Source organism: Prionailurus bengalensis, chromosome B3, assembly GCF_016509475.1.
Source record: "Prionailurus bengalensis isolate Pbe53 chromosome B3, Fcat_Pben_1.1_paternal_pri, whole genome shotgun sequence".
Taxonomy (NCBI): Eukaryota; Metazoa; Chordata; class Mammalia; order Carnivora; family Felidae; genus Prionailurus; species Prionailurus bengalensis.
Genome location: NC_057355.1, coordinates 136,501,002 through 136,517,215, shown reverse-complemented (window position 1 = coordinate 136,517,215; position 16,214 = coordinate 136,501,002). Strand labels below are relative to the sequence as shown.

The following is a 16,214-nucleotide window of genomic DNA, read 5'->3' as shown; positions in this document are numbered from 1 at the left end:
GTTAAAGGCTATAAAAACAGAATAAACCCTGGGGCGCTTGGGTGGCTCAGTTGGTTAAGCGTCTGACTTCAGCTCAAGTCATGATCTCACGGTTCATGGGTCTGAGCCGGGCCATTGGGTTCTGTGCTGACAGCTCAGAGCCTGGAGCCTGCTTCGGATTCTGTCTCCCTCTCTCTTTGCTCCTCACCCACTTACACTCTGTCTCTCTCTCTCTCTCAAAAATAAACACACACACACACACACACACACACACACACACACACACAATTTTAAAACAGAATAAATCCCAAAGCAAAAATTAACAATAAAGACCAGAAATTAACAAAATAGAAATCTGCTAGAGAGAATTAAAATGGTCTTTTGAGGGACATATCACAAACATTATGCCAATAAATTTTTAAATGTATATGATGTTGAAACCTATCAAATTGTATACCTAAGTATGTGTAGTTTATTATACATCAGTTATACTTCATTAACACTGTTTAAAAAAATAGGCATTCATCACAGTGCCAGATACTGATATTCTTCTAGTAGTATCTGTGATCAAGCTTTGGTTTCTGCAGGGTTAGTATGAATGATTAGGTTGGTGTCCAACTGGGTTAAAGTTTCAGCTATGACCCTTTTACTATTTTCCTAAAATTAAGTAAAATAAACACAATCCCCCAAAGTACATATGAAATAGACAAACTCTTAGGAAAAAAAATGTAACTCACCAAAAACAGAGGAAATAGAAAACCAATAGAATCAATAGTTAAAACTCCAGACCTGATGGTTTTACCAGTGAGTTCCAGCAAAATTCAGGGAATAAATAATCTCAGTTTTACATCAAATAATTAAGACAACAGAAAAAGAGGGAACACTTTCAAATTCATTTTATAAGGCTAACATAACTGTAATACTAAAACCTAACAGTATTACAGGTCACTCTCACTTATGAAATAAATGCAAAATCCTAACTGGAATATTAGCAAACTGAAAGTCAAGTCTGGTTTTAGGTTTTAAAAAAGTCAATTGATTTGTATCCCATATTAATATTAAGGAACAAAAAGCATATTAAAAAATCACATGATATCTCATACATACAGGAAAAAACACTGTAAAAATTCAACATAAAAACTCAAATTAGAGGGATGGCTGGGTGATTCAGTAGGTTAACCGGTTTCACCAGCTGTGGGTTTGACCCCTACATTGTGCTAACAGCTCGCAGCCTGCTTGGGATTCTCACTCTCTCCCTCTCTCTGTCCCCCTCGCCCGCTCGCTCTCACTCTCAAAATAAATAAACTTAAGAAAACACAACTCAAACTAGATACACATAGAAACAGTCTTCACCTGACAAAAAGTACCTATAAAAAAACTAACACAGACATTATATTTGGTTAAACTGTAAACCATGGTTAAGACAAAGAACAAGATACTAGTTCTCAGCCCAAGCCAATGCAGTGAGGCAAGAAAAAGATTCTTTTTAAAGATTAAAGGGTTAAGAAGGAACCAAACTGTCACTATCCACAGATACTGTGTTGTTGAAAATCTGAATGTACAGAAAAATAAAAGATGAAGAGCTATGTAGGCAGCTGTGTGTCAAAAGCCAATACATCAGGAACAGAAAGTAAAACTTTAAAAAGGATGCCATCTACAAGTTTCAAAAAATATAAACTACCAGGAATAAATCTGACAAAAAATATGCAAGACTTTCATGAAGAAAATGATAAAATCTTAAAGAAAGACACTTACAAACTAAGTTGAAATTGTACCATGTTATTATGGGTGAAAAACCTCAGTTTTGTAAAGATGCTGATTCTCACCCAAACGGAAGCAATAGACTCCCAATAAAAAGGCCAAAAGAATTTTTGTGAAACTTGGAAAGCAAATTCTAAAATGAATGTGGATGTACAAAAAAGTCCAAGAATAGCCAAAACATTCTTGAAAGACCAGATGGGAGAAATTGCTCTAGGAGATATCAAGACACTATAAAACTACATGAATTAAGACAGCGTGGCATTGGCACAAAATGCCAGGGGTGATATTGCAGATTGACAGGGAAAGGAAATATTTTCAATGACTAATGCTGAGATAACAGTATGGGGGGAAAAAAATGGAACTAGATAGGCATCTACCTTACACTGTTTATCTAAAAAACCCCAAAATTTTAAACAAACATAAAATATGAAAGGCAAAACTATAAAACCTTTAGAATACAGGAAAATATCCTTATGGCCTTAGGACAGGAAAAAATTTTCTAAGACACACAAAAACATACCACAAAGAAAAGAATGCTAAATTCATGTACATTAAGAACTCTACTGAGATACCACAGAGAGAAGTGGGGGGAAACCAAGGTAAAACAGAAGGAGGTGTAGAAAGAATCACCATCTGGAATATATAAAGAATATCTATGAATCAATAAGGAAAAAGACAAATGATCCATTGGAAAAAATTGATCAAAAGACTTGAATAGCACCTCCCAGACTGAAAAGATGCTCAACCTCATTAGTAAGGAGAAAAATAACAACACACCTGATTAACAAAACACAAACAGTCACTGAAAATATCCAATGTTGGTGAAAATGCAGAGCAGAAGCAATATTAACCATAGTTGTTCAAGTATAAATTGGTACACCTCTTGAGAAAACAATTCTGGTATACTACCGTACCTGGAACGCTGTCACACCCTACAACCCAGCAATTCCATTTATAGACGTTTCTAGGCATCCTAGGGCACTGCTTCTCAACCTAGGGTGATTTTGCTCCCAAGGGACATTTGGCTATATAGATATAGATAGATACACAGACAGACAGACAGACATCGAGAGGGGGGCAGGGAAGAGAGAGACATTTTTGGTTATCACAATTGGGGATGCTACTGGCATCGAATGGATTAAGAGGCCAGGGATGGTGCCTCCTACAACAAAGATTTATTCCACCCAATAGTCCCAAGATTGAGACCCTGCCCTAGAGAAACAAAACTTCATCTTTATAACTCCCATGTATTAACTGGTTCTAACTCATTTCCCTGTCAACAGGTTTCCTTTGACTCATCCTTTACAATCAAATGTAAGTGGTTTTCCTTAAAAGTAGAAAAATATCATCAACTTTCTTTGAAAGACCTCTATTAGCATGCCATTGCTATGGCACTTACAATTTATCTGGCCCTAGTAATCACCTGGAGAACAACAACAAAAATATCATATGCCCTGCCTCCAGCCCCGGAAAATCCGATTCAAGAAGTCTGGGGAGGCACACAATAATTCACTTTTATTAATCACACAAATGCTTCTAACGCATGTTGTCCAGGGACCACTCTTTAAAAGAGAATGATGTATACGAATAATGGGTTTAAACATGTAAACGGAGGCAAACAAGGGCCTTCACAAACAGCTCCCAACTTTCTTTGCTACCTTCATTTTCTTTTGCTGTCTCCTACACACTGTGCCCACAACAACTACTCTACCAAACGTGTACAGAATCTCTGCATTGAATGCTGTCTCCAACCCCTCTTCTTTTTCACCTGGAAAACTTCTACTCATTCTTTGAGACTCAACTCAAATCACAGAGCCCCTGTGAATCCTTACCTGAATACCTTAGTTACTTTCTCCTTAATGGCTCCACAATACTCTAACCGTATTTCAATTTCTGTATTTACTATACTATATACTAATATACTATAGTTTTGTTGTCGTTGTTGTTGTTGAGAAAGGGGGGGAGGGGCAGAGGGAGAAGGGGACAGAGGATCCAAGTGGGCTCTGCACTGAGAGCAGTGAGCCTGATGCAGGGGCTCAAACTCACGAACTATAAGATCATGACCTGAGCTGAAGACAGACCCTCAACTGACTGAGCCACCCAGGTGCCCCATAAATTATGTTTACATGTCTCTCTCGCCCTCTTGACCCTGTTAAAAAGAAATTTAGGAGTGTGTGTACATAGTCAACTGTTAACTGCATGATCCTGTCTTGAAAGCCCCAAACACTTGCCTCTTTACCACTTTATCTTGACAGATTTTATTCACCAACAGCCAGGACTACGGGAGAAGCTTTAATATTTAAGAAAATAACAAGCTTCCAATAATCATCAACTTTATAAAGAATCTCTGCAAGAACCTACCATGTTTGCTATTTTAAAATGGTTAGTAGGTACCTGAATTAGCCATATTACCACGTTAACCCATTTTTGCAGGTGAGAAGATCTATATATACAGGTAATTTCACAGCAATGAAAACCAGAATTCTAAACTGTTACTTCACTACCAGGTCAATGCCTTCAACCCTTCAACTCGGATCGAAGTTCAGTCTCTCAGCTTTATTTCTGAGGGATGCAAGGGGTAAACACACACACACACGCGCGCGCGCGCACGCACACACACACACACACACACACACACACAGAAAAAGCCCTCACAATCCAGAATAAATGTGAAGTACAGCCTCCTATTTTATCATCCCAAAAAGAAATGAATTGAGATAGTTCCAAGTCCAAAATTATGTTTTCTTTCAGATTTCAAAATTGTCTTTTTTTTTTTTTTTTGTAGTTTAAAATACCTTAAGAGAATCATCCTGGGCAGAATTTCTTAGATGCTAGGCTGGGTAAAGGTACCCAACAGACAACATTCAAAGGTCCCTATTATAACTGTACGCTGACTAATGGCTTCCGTGTCGTCTACCACGTTCATTCCACATTTTAGAAGCTGCCTTTACACCAGTGGGGAAAGGTGACATAACAGAGGATGAGAAACACCACCAGAACACTTCAGGTTATGACACGTCCCATTTGCTTAACTCTAAAAGAAACCAGAGGGCTGATTAACTACCATCGCCTTGGCTCCTAGAAGGATTTTCCTCAACGGTTTTGACGGTGGTCACGCTGGTGTTGACAGAACCGACACTTGCTGTCCGAGAACTCTGAAGGACAGGTGTCTTGCTCCTTTCTTTTTTGATTTCCACCCTCCCGGTAGGCTCCTTCTGTGAACTATTAAGAAAGTCAAACAGCAGCTCATCATCAGGTTCTGACTTTTTTCTTCGAACAAACTGGGATGAAGGCCTAGGAACAGACGTGTTTTCAACAGAGTGAGAGGTCTCCACTGATGTCCTAGATCCTACTTTTACATTTGCTGTGCCAGCTAAGAGAGTGGCTTTCTGATTTCTAATGTTATCAGCTGCTGAGGAAATATAAGCAGCTTTAGATCCAGTCTGATAAGTCAAATCTGTATTTTGCTGAAGTTCAGGATAGTCAGCATTTTTGTTATATGTGATATTGCCGGTGTTCTCTTTTCTACTGAGAGCTGTTGCAGCCCCTTGATCAACTCGATTTAAAAGATCTTCTGCCTTCCCAGCAAGATCAGCAAACCAGGACATGATGGTAGCAGAATAATCCTATTGGTGAACCTGTAAAAAGGACATAGAGTGGTCAGTATGGCATAACAGCAGAGCACAGCAGTGAAGACCAGGCTCCGGAGTCAGACGGTCCTGGACTGAAAGCCTAGCGCTGCCCTTTACTAGCTATGTAACCTTGAGCAAACGACTTCACTGAAACTGAGAACCTTTACCTGGAAAATGAGGAAAATAAGTGTATTCACATTATAGGACGGCTTTAAGATGAAGTAATCTATTAAAAAAACTCTGCAAAAGGCCTGACACACAGCAGACACTCATTTTAGTAGTTGCTATTACCATAATAATTACAGCTATCTCTACTGTTATAACTCCTGTTTCAACAATAGGCAAATGTTACTGTAGCAAACGTAAGTAGCAAATAATCAATATAGTAAAATTCCAGCTCAACCAAATAAAAAGAATTCCCTGAAGTTTGTTTTAAGGTGCTAAAACTTGAAGAAACTTCTGATTGATACTAAATCTCCATGTTTAAATGCAGCAGTATGATGGATAATTTAGATGTGCACATATATAATCTGTCTAAAGTACACTTACAATAATTTACATTCTCAGTACCTATTATGTGCACACTGGCTCAGTTCAGAATAAAAAAAAAAGGACTGCACAGCCATTTATTTGATAAACAGATCTGAGTACTTTTTGGTGTGCCAGAATGAATCGGAATGATGAATTAGTCCTTACAGATACAGAAGTGTACTAAAAAAGTCAACAACCATTTCTCGAATGTGCACATTGTGGTGCCTGGCATGCTCTTTCGTCATTAACTCTTTCTTGTTCTTAAACTTCACCTGAATGTCATGAACTCCAAAACACAGTTCTCTTTCTCTCCATCTAGATTAGGTTCTATCATTCTCTGTTCGCATGCTAGGCTTTACTCTCACAACCTTCCATGTTTTATATGATTTTTTTTCTGTCTCTTCCTGTTGGAAAGAGGAGGAGGGAAGTGGCTGGATGAAGGCCAGGTCTGTTTTGCTTACCACTGAATTCTCCGTAAATACTGCTGAATGTAGTTTGTATGTCAAATGCCATACAATCATTACCTTTATCACACATAATTTTCACAACCACATTACGTAGTAAGTAGCAATGTTCTTTTTTCACAAACGGGGAAAAGATTTAGAAAGATCCCAGAGTTTCGATGGCAGCTTAGCAACTCAAATCTAAGTCAGCCAAACCCAGCTTTTTTTTTAACCGCTGCCTTTCCCATCTAGCCTCTCAGTAACTGAATAACCTCAAGAAGAAACTCACCCTCTAAACCTGTTCCTTACAAAATGGGACTATTATATACCTGTATATTTCACAGCTTATGTGACCTCAAATGAAAATGGAGGTGCAATGCTCTGTAACATATAAAACTCTTTACAGATGTCAAGTATTATTCTCAAGCAGACATTGGTGGCGATTGGGCGGCAAATGATCCTTACTAATTAAAGGAGTCAAAGCATACTTACTAACCCTGTATCTCGCCTCCTATTTTAAAGTTAATGGGGCTTTAAAACAAAACCCCATGCCTTAATGTTGATTATCCAATTAAATACAAACAGCGGTCCTGGGCATTTGCCCCACTGACAACTCCAGCGGACTTCAGAGGTGCAGTGCCCCCAAGTAATTAACTTCTCAGGCAATGCCCCAGGAAATGGCCCACAGGGACGGAGATGAAGAGAGGGTGACAGTGCGTGGGCTGGGGATGGGTCCGCAGACAGCAGTGGCAGGGTCTGCTTCGAAGGCCAGGTGTCAACACAGAGGAAGGGAGGCTGGGGGTCAGTCGGTCGGTCCCAGGGACTTTGTCGTCCACAGATCTCAGGTAGGCGAGTACAGACCCCCGCTTCGCTCCCCACCCGCCAGGCTGAACCTCTGGAGGGGGAGGAGCTGCCACACCAGGCTGGGGGCGGGGGGCGGGGAGGGAGGAGAGGGCAGGGCACTAAACAATGCCGGCTGAAGCCCGAGGGGGCTCTCCTGCCCTCTCCCTCAGCCCCCCAAAAACGCAGAGACCAGAGTCTCCGCTTAGGGGACGCCAACCCCGCGCCTACGGCCGTTAACGCCCTAGGCGGACCCGTCCGGCCCACTGGGCTCACGCTGCCGCCTCACCTGAGGACTCTGGAGCGGCTGCACCGCGGCCTCGTCGCCCGCCAGGGCCGCCCCCCACCTCGGCAGCCGGCCGCGAGAGGGCCAGGCAGACGAAACCTGGTCCCGGGCCGGCCACGGCCCCGCGACTCTTCCGGGAGACGTGGAAGGGCGGCGAGGACCCCAAAACAGAGTGGCTTCCGAGCTGCCTGAGCGGCCCGGGACCGGCAACAGCCACCTGGAGGCGACTCAGGCGGTGGCGCCGGCGGCTGCGGGGGCCTCGCTCTTGGCCACGCCCTTCTTCCGCCTGGTGCGTGCGACGTAGCTCTCCTCCCTTGGAGGACGACGGTCTGCACGCGGCCGGCATAACATTGTAGGCCACGCCCCCAGGGGGCGGAACCCTGGGCGGCACCGCGGGGTGACTGAGGCGGTACCCCGCCCGGAAGGAATTTGAGGCCTGAGTTGGGCGGGGCGTGAGACCTAGGTGGACCCCCAGCCTTCACCTTTCCCTCTTCCCCTGCCAGTTTTTAGGGTAAGGATGCTGAGGACCCAGGGCAGGAGATGGGAATACAGAAAACAAGATCCCTGAGTTCCTGGAGATTCCTTTCTAGTGGCAGAGACGGATTTTAAATAAACCAATGACTGAACAAGACGATTTTAAGAACGCTATCAAAGTTGTACAGACAAAAAGGGAGAAGTGACTGGAGGTGGAGGAAACACTTTAAATGGTGTGATCTCTCTGAAGAGGTGACCTTTAAGCTGAGACCCAAACGATGGAAAAGACCCATAATGGGTCTTTCTATACAGCAATATTGTAGTTATGTTATGCATACAGTTCCTAGAATACTTGAAAATAGTCTAAAATCCACACTCAATAATTAAATACTCAGCTCCTGCTATGGTGCACAGGATTGGGCTAATCTGGCTCTAACTGTTGACAAGCCTACAACAATAGTCCCATACATCCCCATTTTCAGGTTGAGGAAACTAAGGCTCAAAGAGGTTAAGTAGCTTGTCTAAAATCATCTGTCTTAATGAGGAGTCCACAGTTCTCGAAAGCTTATGTCCTTAGACTCAGTGTTTTATATTCTCCAATTGAATATTGGGAGTGATTACAATTCCTGTTTCTCTTCTTCCCAAGTCAGGTTCAGCCCAGTCTAGCGAATGGAAACACTTTCAGCAGCAGCTGGAAGTGATGATAATATCTAACAGTTTCTGAGCCCTTATTAAGTGCAGAATACGGTTATGCATCGGATGTGCCTCACCTCATTTAATTCTTGGAAGGCAGCTATGCTCACCACTATACCACCAACGCTCACCTCATTTAATTCTTACAACAACTGTAAGGAAGGTGCTGTTGTTATCCTGTGATAGGTGGTCTTGTTCTCAGGTTTTATGTAGCTTTTCCAGGTAAGGATTATACATCACTACCTGTTGCCAGGTGGTTGCAATGTTTTCTGTAGGAGGAGTGTCCTTTCTAGCCTCCCTGAGGTCAAGCCTGATCCTGTGACTTGCTTTGGCCAATGAAATGTGAACAGAAGGCCTTTCACCACATCTGTGCAAAAGTGTTAAGACCCATTATATTTCTATCAGCTCTCTTGATCCTTTTCCTCTCTCATGAGAACGGCTAGTCCAGTTAGGGCTGCTCCCTCCCCCTGGGACCTGGAAAGAAAAAGATGCGAAGCAGCCCACATCTAACACATTACAGGAGTGAAAAATAAACCTTCACTTTTATTTATTTATTTAAAAATTTTAAATGTTTATTTTTGAGAGAGAGAGAGAGAGACACAGGATGAGCATGGGAGAGGCAGAGAGAGAGAGTGGGAGACACAGAATCCGAAGCAGGCTCCAGGCTCTGAGCTGTCAGCACACAGACCGACGCAGGGCTCAAACTCATGAACCATAAGGTCATGACCTGAGCTGAAGTCAGAGACTTAACCGACTGAGCCAGCTAGGTGCCCCATCCTTTGCTTTTAGGTGGCACTGAGATTTGGCACTGTATCTTACACAGCCTTAACTAATGAGATTAAGAGAGATTAAGACAGAGAGCCTTAACTAACACATAACCCCCTCTTATAGATGGAGACACTGAGATTCAGAGAGATTTAGTTACTTTCCCACGGTCACTGTATGGTACCTGCTGGATAGCTTGTTTGTGCAAGCATACCCTGAATGTCCCTGTTAATCATTATCTTGAAAATGTAGAAATCTTTTCCTCTGTCCGTATTCCTATCAAGCAGAATGTGCAGCAGAATGTGTTGTTCAGTGTTCAAGGTCAGCGGCATCGGGGGTGGCCAACCCAGAGTGTTGGCCTTATAACAAAGATTGTCCAGAACGACCCAACACTAATATCATCCTCAATGGGGAAAAACTGAGAGCTTTCCCCCCAAGGTCAGGAACAAGACAGGGATGTCCACTCTAGCCACTGTTATTCAACATAGTATTGGAAGTCTTAGCCTCTGCAATCAGACAACACAAAGAAATAAAAGGCATCCAAATTGGCCAGGAGGAGGTCAAACTTTTCCTCTTCGCAGATGATATGATATTCTATATGGAAAACCCAAAAGATTCCACCAAAAAACTGTTAGAACTGATTCTTGAATTCAGCAAAGTTGCAGGATATAAAATCGATGCACAGAAATTGGTTGCATTCCTATACACCAACAATGAAGCAACAGAAAGAGAAATCAAGGAATTGATCCCATTTACAATTGCACCAAAAACCATAAAATACCTAGGAATAAATCTAACTAAAGAGGTGAAAAATCTATACATGGAAAACTATAGAAAGCTTATGAAAGAAATTGAAGAAGACACAAAAAAATGGAAAAAAGATTCCATGCTCCTGGATAGGAAGAACAAATCTTGTTAAAATGTCAATACTACCCAAAGCAATCTACATCAAATCCCTATCAAATCTACAATCCCTATCAAAATAACACCAGCATTCTTCACAGAGCTAGAACAAATAATCCTAAAATTTGTATGGAAAGGGCAACCGACAGAATGGGAGACATATTGGATAAAGGTTAGGATCCAAAATCTATAAAGAACTTATCAAACTCAACATCCAAAAGACAATCCAGTGAAGAAATGGGCAAAAGACATGGATAGACACTTCTCCAAAGAAGGCATCCAGATGGCCAACCGACACGTGAAAAAAAAGGCTAAAAATCACTTATCCTCAGGGAAATACAAATCAAAACCACAATGAGATACCACCTCACCCCTGTCAGAATGGCTAACAACAAGTCAGGCAACAACAGATGTTGGTGAGGATGCGGAGAAAGACAATCTCTTTTGCATTGTTGGTGGGAATGCAAGCTGGTGCAGTCACTCTGGAAAACAGTATGGAGGTTCCTCAAAAAATTAAAAATAGAACTACCCTATGACCCAGCAATTGCACTACTAGGCATTTATCCACGGGATACAGGTGTGCTGTTTCGAAGGGATACATGCACCCCCATGTTTATAGCAGCACTATCAACAAGAGCCAAAGTATGGAGAGAGCCCAAATGTCCATCGATGGATAAATGGATAAGAGGATGTGGTATATATATACAATGGAGTATTACTCGACAATCAAAAACAATGAAATCTTGCCATTTGCAACTACGTGGATGGAACTGGAGGGTATTATGCTAAGTGAAATTAGTCAGGGAAAGACAAAAATCATATGACTTCACTCATATGAGGACTTTAAGAGACAAAACAGATGAACATAAGGGAAGGGAAACAAAAATAATATAAAAACAGGGAGGGGGATAAAACATAAGAGACTCTTAAATATGGCGAACAAACAGGGTGGCTGGAGGGGTTGTGGGAGGGGGGGATGGGCTAAATGGGTAAGGGGCACTAAGGAATCTACTCCGGAAATCATTGTTGCACTAGATGCTAAGTAATTTCAATGTAAATTAAAAAAAAAAAAGTAACAATCTTTACACACGCACACACATACACACACACACAGAAAGATTGTCTAGGTGGCAGGCCTTGCTTGATCTCTTTGAGACTCTGGCCGTCCAAGGAGGGGAAGGGCCACTGATAATTGCTAAGTTAAGGTGCTGTGATGTAAAAACTTGTTGCATGTAGATCCCAGCAGCGGATGCTTTGTCCAGTCGGCTGCTCCTGGGCTCCCTATATGTAAATTACCCCAGTAAACCTGTGTCCCAATCGCTGTCTCCAGGTCTCTCCTCTGACCTCACCAGACCATCACCTACCCTAAGCTTAGAGTCTGCTGGGGTGCAGCTGCACAGTCACACAGGGAGTGAGTAGTATGTCTGGGACTCAAGCCAGGTCAGTGCTTTTAAACATTGAAGGGGGTGAGGATTAAAGAAGTTGAAGCAGAGCCAAATCTCCATGTCAAATATATTAGCAGCAGGCAGGACCCCAGAAGAATGTTTCAAGAATTTTTACATACACTCCCTGAGAGAGTCAGCATATAGAGACCTGCCACCCAAAAGTCCTTGAAACCAGGCTGGATTAGCCAGAGAAACAGCACAGCCAAGAGAGAGAGGCCACAGCCTTGTCCAGTAGGTAAGAAAATGTGCTCTTTTCTTTTCCCTTCCTCCCTGTCCTCATGCCCCCAGAGGAGCTAACTCCTCAAAACAGAAGGGAGAGAAGGCATGTGAGGACCGGACGGAGACCTCAGCCTCCACTCTAAGCCAACCAAGCTAGTCTGCTCTAGGGGGAGCAGGGAGGGTGCTCCTCCAGGGAGGAGAACTTGGAATCGAGTTTAAGAATAAAGTTTTAAATGACCAGAGCTGTATTGTGACTTGGGGAATGGTAGAGTGAGGAACTCGGCAAATCCCGTCCCCAGCATTGGCAATGATGAGATTATACAAAACTGTGACAAAAATCATTTCAATTCCCTGGAAATCAATCAAAGGCATAGCACAAATTAAGAAGTATTTATGCAAGAAAAGTCACTAAACTTTTGGTAGGAAGAGTGAGGGTGTATACCATTTTAGCCCAGAGAGATGCCCAAACACCCACCAGAGGTCCATGGAGATTATTCTACCAGGGCTGGGAAAGCTGGGAAACCAGCAGCTTTGTGCAGAAGAGGGCAACTTGGTTTGGAGTGGAGCCAGAAAAGCCTCACGACCCAGGGGAAGCCTCTGTTCGGAACTCCAACATTGCAGCTGCCCAAGGTTGCAATATTGATTGAGCCAACAACTGACAAGAAAGCCTCCTAGAAGTTTAGCAGGGAGATCCAGGTAACGAGGAAGCCATAACGGACTTTGATAAGCTCCCACATACTCTGGGGGTCTGGGAGGAGGCTGTTTGCAAGGCTGTGTAAGCTCAGGAGAATCTTGAGAGAGCCTGGCTCTCTTATCCTGGCTCAATACAAAGCCTTGCACAGATACAGAGGAGACACTAGAAAGCCCAGTAGAATAAAAGATGGGGCAGGCAGACTTGTAAACTGCCTGACTTTTGAGTGACTCATCACATACAGGGGATAAGAATAAAGGTTGATGCCACATCAGGAACAATAAAGGACAGAAGGCAGTGGGATGGCGTATTTGATGGGCCAAAGGAGAAAAAAAACTGTCAAACAAGAATTCTTTAACAAAACTACCCTTCAAAAATGAAGTCAAATGAGGACATTCCCAGATAAACACTGAGAGAATTTGTGGCTAGTAGATCTGCCTTAGAGAAATAAATACTACATAATAATATATAATATATACTAAATATTAAAGGAAATCCTGCAACCCAAAGGGAATGATACCAGGTGATAACTCGAATCTAAGTGAAGAAATTAAACAGAGCTGAATGTTAAATACTAGGACAACTCTGTCTTAATAAGTTCTAGAATCAGGCAAGATCGTCTCAAAGAAACTATCATTCAGAAGAAAAAGTGGGATCTCCTACAAATCACAAGTGTAGTTGAAGAGAATGAATGGAAGAAATTGAATTTATTTCCTTGCGGTGCCCCAAGTGAGTTAAGATTTCCTAATAAACTGGATACGCTAACATCTCAGAGTGTTTGCCTCCCCCAGATGTAAAAATATAAGCTCCTTGTGGGGAGTGACTCCCCTTCTGTGTCTCCCACCTGACTAGCATCACACAGCTGTTTCTTCCACCCTATTCTTCTGCTTCATAGCATTTACACAAGAGTGGTTACGTGAAGGAGGGCAGGGAGTGTCTGTCTTGTCTGTGGCTGTATTGTCAAAGCATGGTGGATTGTCTGACATATTGAGTAACGAATGAGTAATAATGTACGAGTTGAGACAGCATGGGAAAGAGGCAGAAATGGGATGATCTGGATTCTTACGTGGCTATCGATTAGTTTCAAGTGTCTTAATCTCTGACTCTCAATTTTATCAGAAAATAATTGTATCAGACTATAATGAACTAGAATATGTTTAGGCTGAACGTAAGAAGACCTTTGTTCTGATCATAGTTGTATTCCTAGCTGTGTGAGCTTCAGCAGACTGTCCCACTTCCCAGGCTTCATTTCTGAGGTGAATAATTGAACCGGGATTGGTGGTCCTAAGTTTGCAACCTCAATTAATTGCTTTTGTTTTGTTTTGTTTGGGCCATAAGCCAAATGTTTAATTTAAAATCCCACAAACATACACTCATGTTGTATTAACGAGAGTGTGGAGAAATAGATATTCTTACATATTATTAACAGAAATGTAAATTGATACAACTTCTATGGGGGGAGGCAATGTGGAAATGCATGTCAAAATTGAAAATGCATGAACCACTTATAGAGTGTGATATCCACCTGGGAAAAAAAATGAATCTGGGGGCACCTGGGTGGCTCAGTTGGTTGAGCATCGACTCTTGATATCGATACAGGTCATGATCCCAGGGTCGTGGGATGGAGCTCCACATCAAGCTCTGTGCTGAGCATGAACCTGCTTAAGATTCTCTCTCTTTCTCTCTCTCTCCCTCTGCCCCTCCCCTGCTCATGCTTGCAGGGGCACATGAGTGCACACGTGCTTGCATGTACACTCTCTTCCAAAAAAAAAAATAATAATGAATCTTATCCCCTTTCCTTTTTTATTTAAAAAAATTTTTTTAAATATTTATTTATTTTTGAGAGAGACAGAGACAGAGTGTGAGCAGGGGAGGGGCAGAGAGAGAGGGAGACACAGAATCCAAAGCAGGCTCCAGGCTCTGAGCTGCCAGCACAGAGCCCGACACGGGGCTCAAACTCACAAACTGAACTGTGAGATCATAACCTGAGCTGAAGTTGGATGCTTAACTGACTGAGCCACCCAGGCACCCCATTTTTAAAAAAAATTTTAATGTTTATTTTTGAAGGAAAGAGAAAGAGACACAGTGTGAGTGGGAGAGGGGCAGACAGAGAGGGAGACACAGAATCTGAAGCAGGCTCTGAGCTATCAGCACAGAGCCTGATGAACTCACAAGCTGTGAGATCATGACCTGAGCCCAAGTCAGACGCTTAACTAACTGAGCCACCCACGCGCTCCTCTTATCCCCTTTCTATAGACCGAATGTTTGTGTACCCCCCAAATTCATATATTGAACTTATTTTTTTTAATGTTTATTTTGAGAGATAGAGCACAGCAGGGGGAGGGGCAGAGAGAGAGAGAGAGAGAGAGAGAGAGAGAGAGAGAGAGAGAGAGACACTGAGCTGTCACCACAGAGCCTGATGCAGGGATTGAACTCAAACTGTGAGATCATGACCTGAGCAGAAATCAGAAGCTCAACGGACTGAGCCATCCAGGCCCCCATATATTGAAATTCTAATCCCTAATGTGATGGTATTTGGAGGTGGGGCCTTTAGGAGGTGATTAGGTGATGAGAGCAGAGCCCTCACGAATGGGATTATTGACCTTATAAAACAGTCCCCTTGCCCCTTCCACCATGTAAGATTATAGTAACAAGATAGTCACCTATGAACCGAGAGCAGATTCTCACCAGACACTGAATCTACTAGTGCCTGGACCTTAGACTTCCCAGCCTTCAAAACTGTCAAGAGTAAATTTCTGTTTTTTATAAGCCACCCAATCTTAGTTTCTTTGTTATAGCAGCCCAAATGGACTAAGACACTCCTACTTTTAAAATCAGTTCCAAAAGGGGCACCTGGGTGGCTCAGTTGGTTAAGCATCTGACTTCGGCTCAGGTCATGATCTTGCAGTTTGTGGTTTGGAGCCCTGCATCGGGTTCTGGTTCAGATTCTGTGTCTCCCTCTCTCTCTACCCTCCCCTGCTCGTGCTCTATCTCTCACTCTCTCTAAAAAATAAACATTAATAAATAAATAAATAAATAAATAAATAAATAAATAAATAAAAATAAATAAAAAATAAATAAAATAAAATCAGTTACAAAATAGATCAAACTGTGAAATGGAAAAGAATAAAGCTTCTACAAGAAAACAGAACATCTTTATGATCTTGAGGCAGACAAAAAAACCCTTTAAAAGACACACACACAAAATACTAACTATGAAAGAAAATACTGATAACTTGGGCTTTGTTAAAATTAAGAATTTCTTTTCATCAAAAATTAAGAGGGCAAAAAGATAGCCAAAGATTAGGAGGAGATATTTACAACACATACATTTGAAAAGGATTTGTATCCCACAATATGTAAAGCTCTCTTACAAACCAATAAAAAGGAGCAATCGACCTAACAAAAACAGACTAATCTCTTAAATAAGCACTTCACAAGAGAAAATATATAATTGGCCAAAAGCACATGAAAAAGCTATTAGTCATCAGACAAATCACAGTGAAATATCTCTATACAGCTGCTAGAATGGTTAAAGTGTAAAAAGATGGG

At 42.0% G+C, this 16,214-nt stretch overlaps 1 protein-coding gene across 1 annotated transcript in view; it reads right to left on the bottom strand.

The window, feature by feature from the left end:
• The window catches only part of GOLGA5 (golgin A5), a 33,689-nt gene extending 26,039 nt beyond the window's left edge, over positions 1-7,650 (bottom strand). Inside the window, 2 exon segments of the mRNA XM_043556881.1 lie at positions 4,805-5,378; positions 7,476-7,650. Of these exon segments, the coding sequence (XP_043412816.1) occupies positions 4,805-5,348 (544 nt within the window). The 5' untranslated portion in view covers positions 5,349-5,378; positions 7,476-7,650.
• Between the last annotated feature and the right edge of the window lie 8,564 nt (positions 7,651-16,214).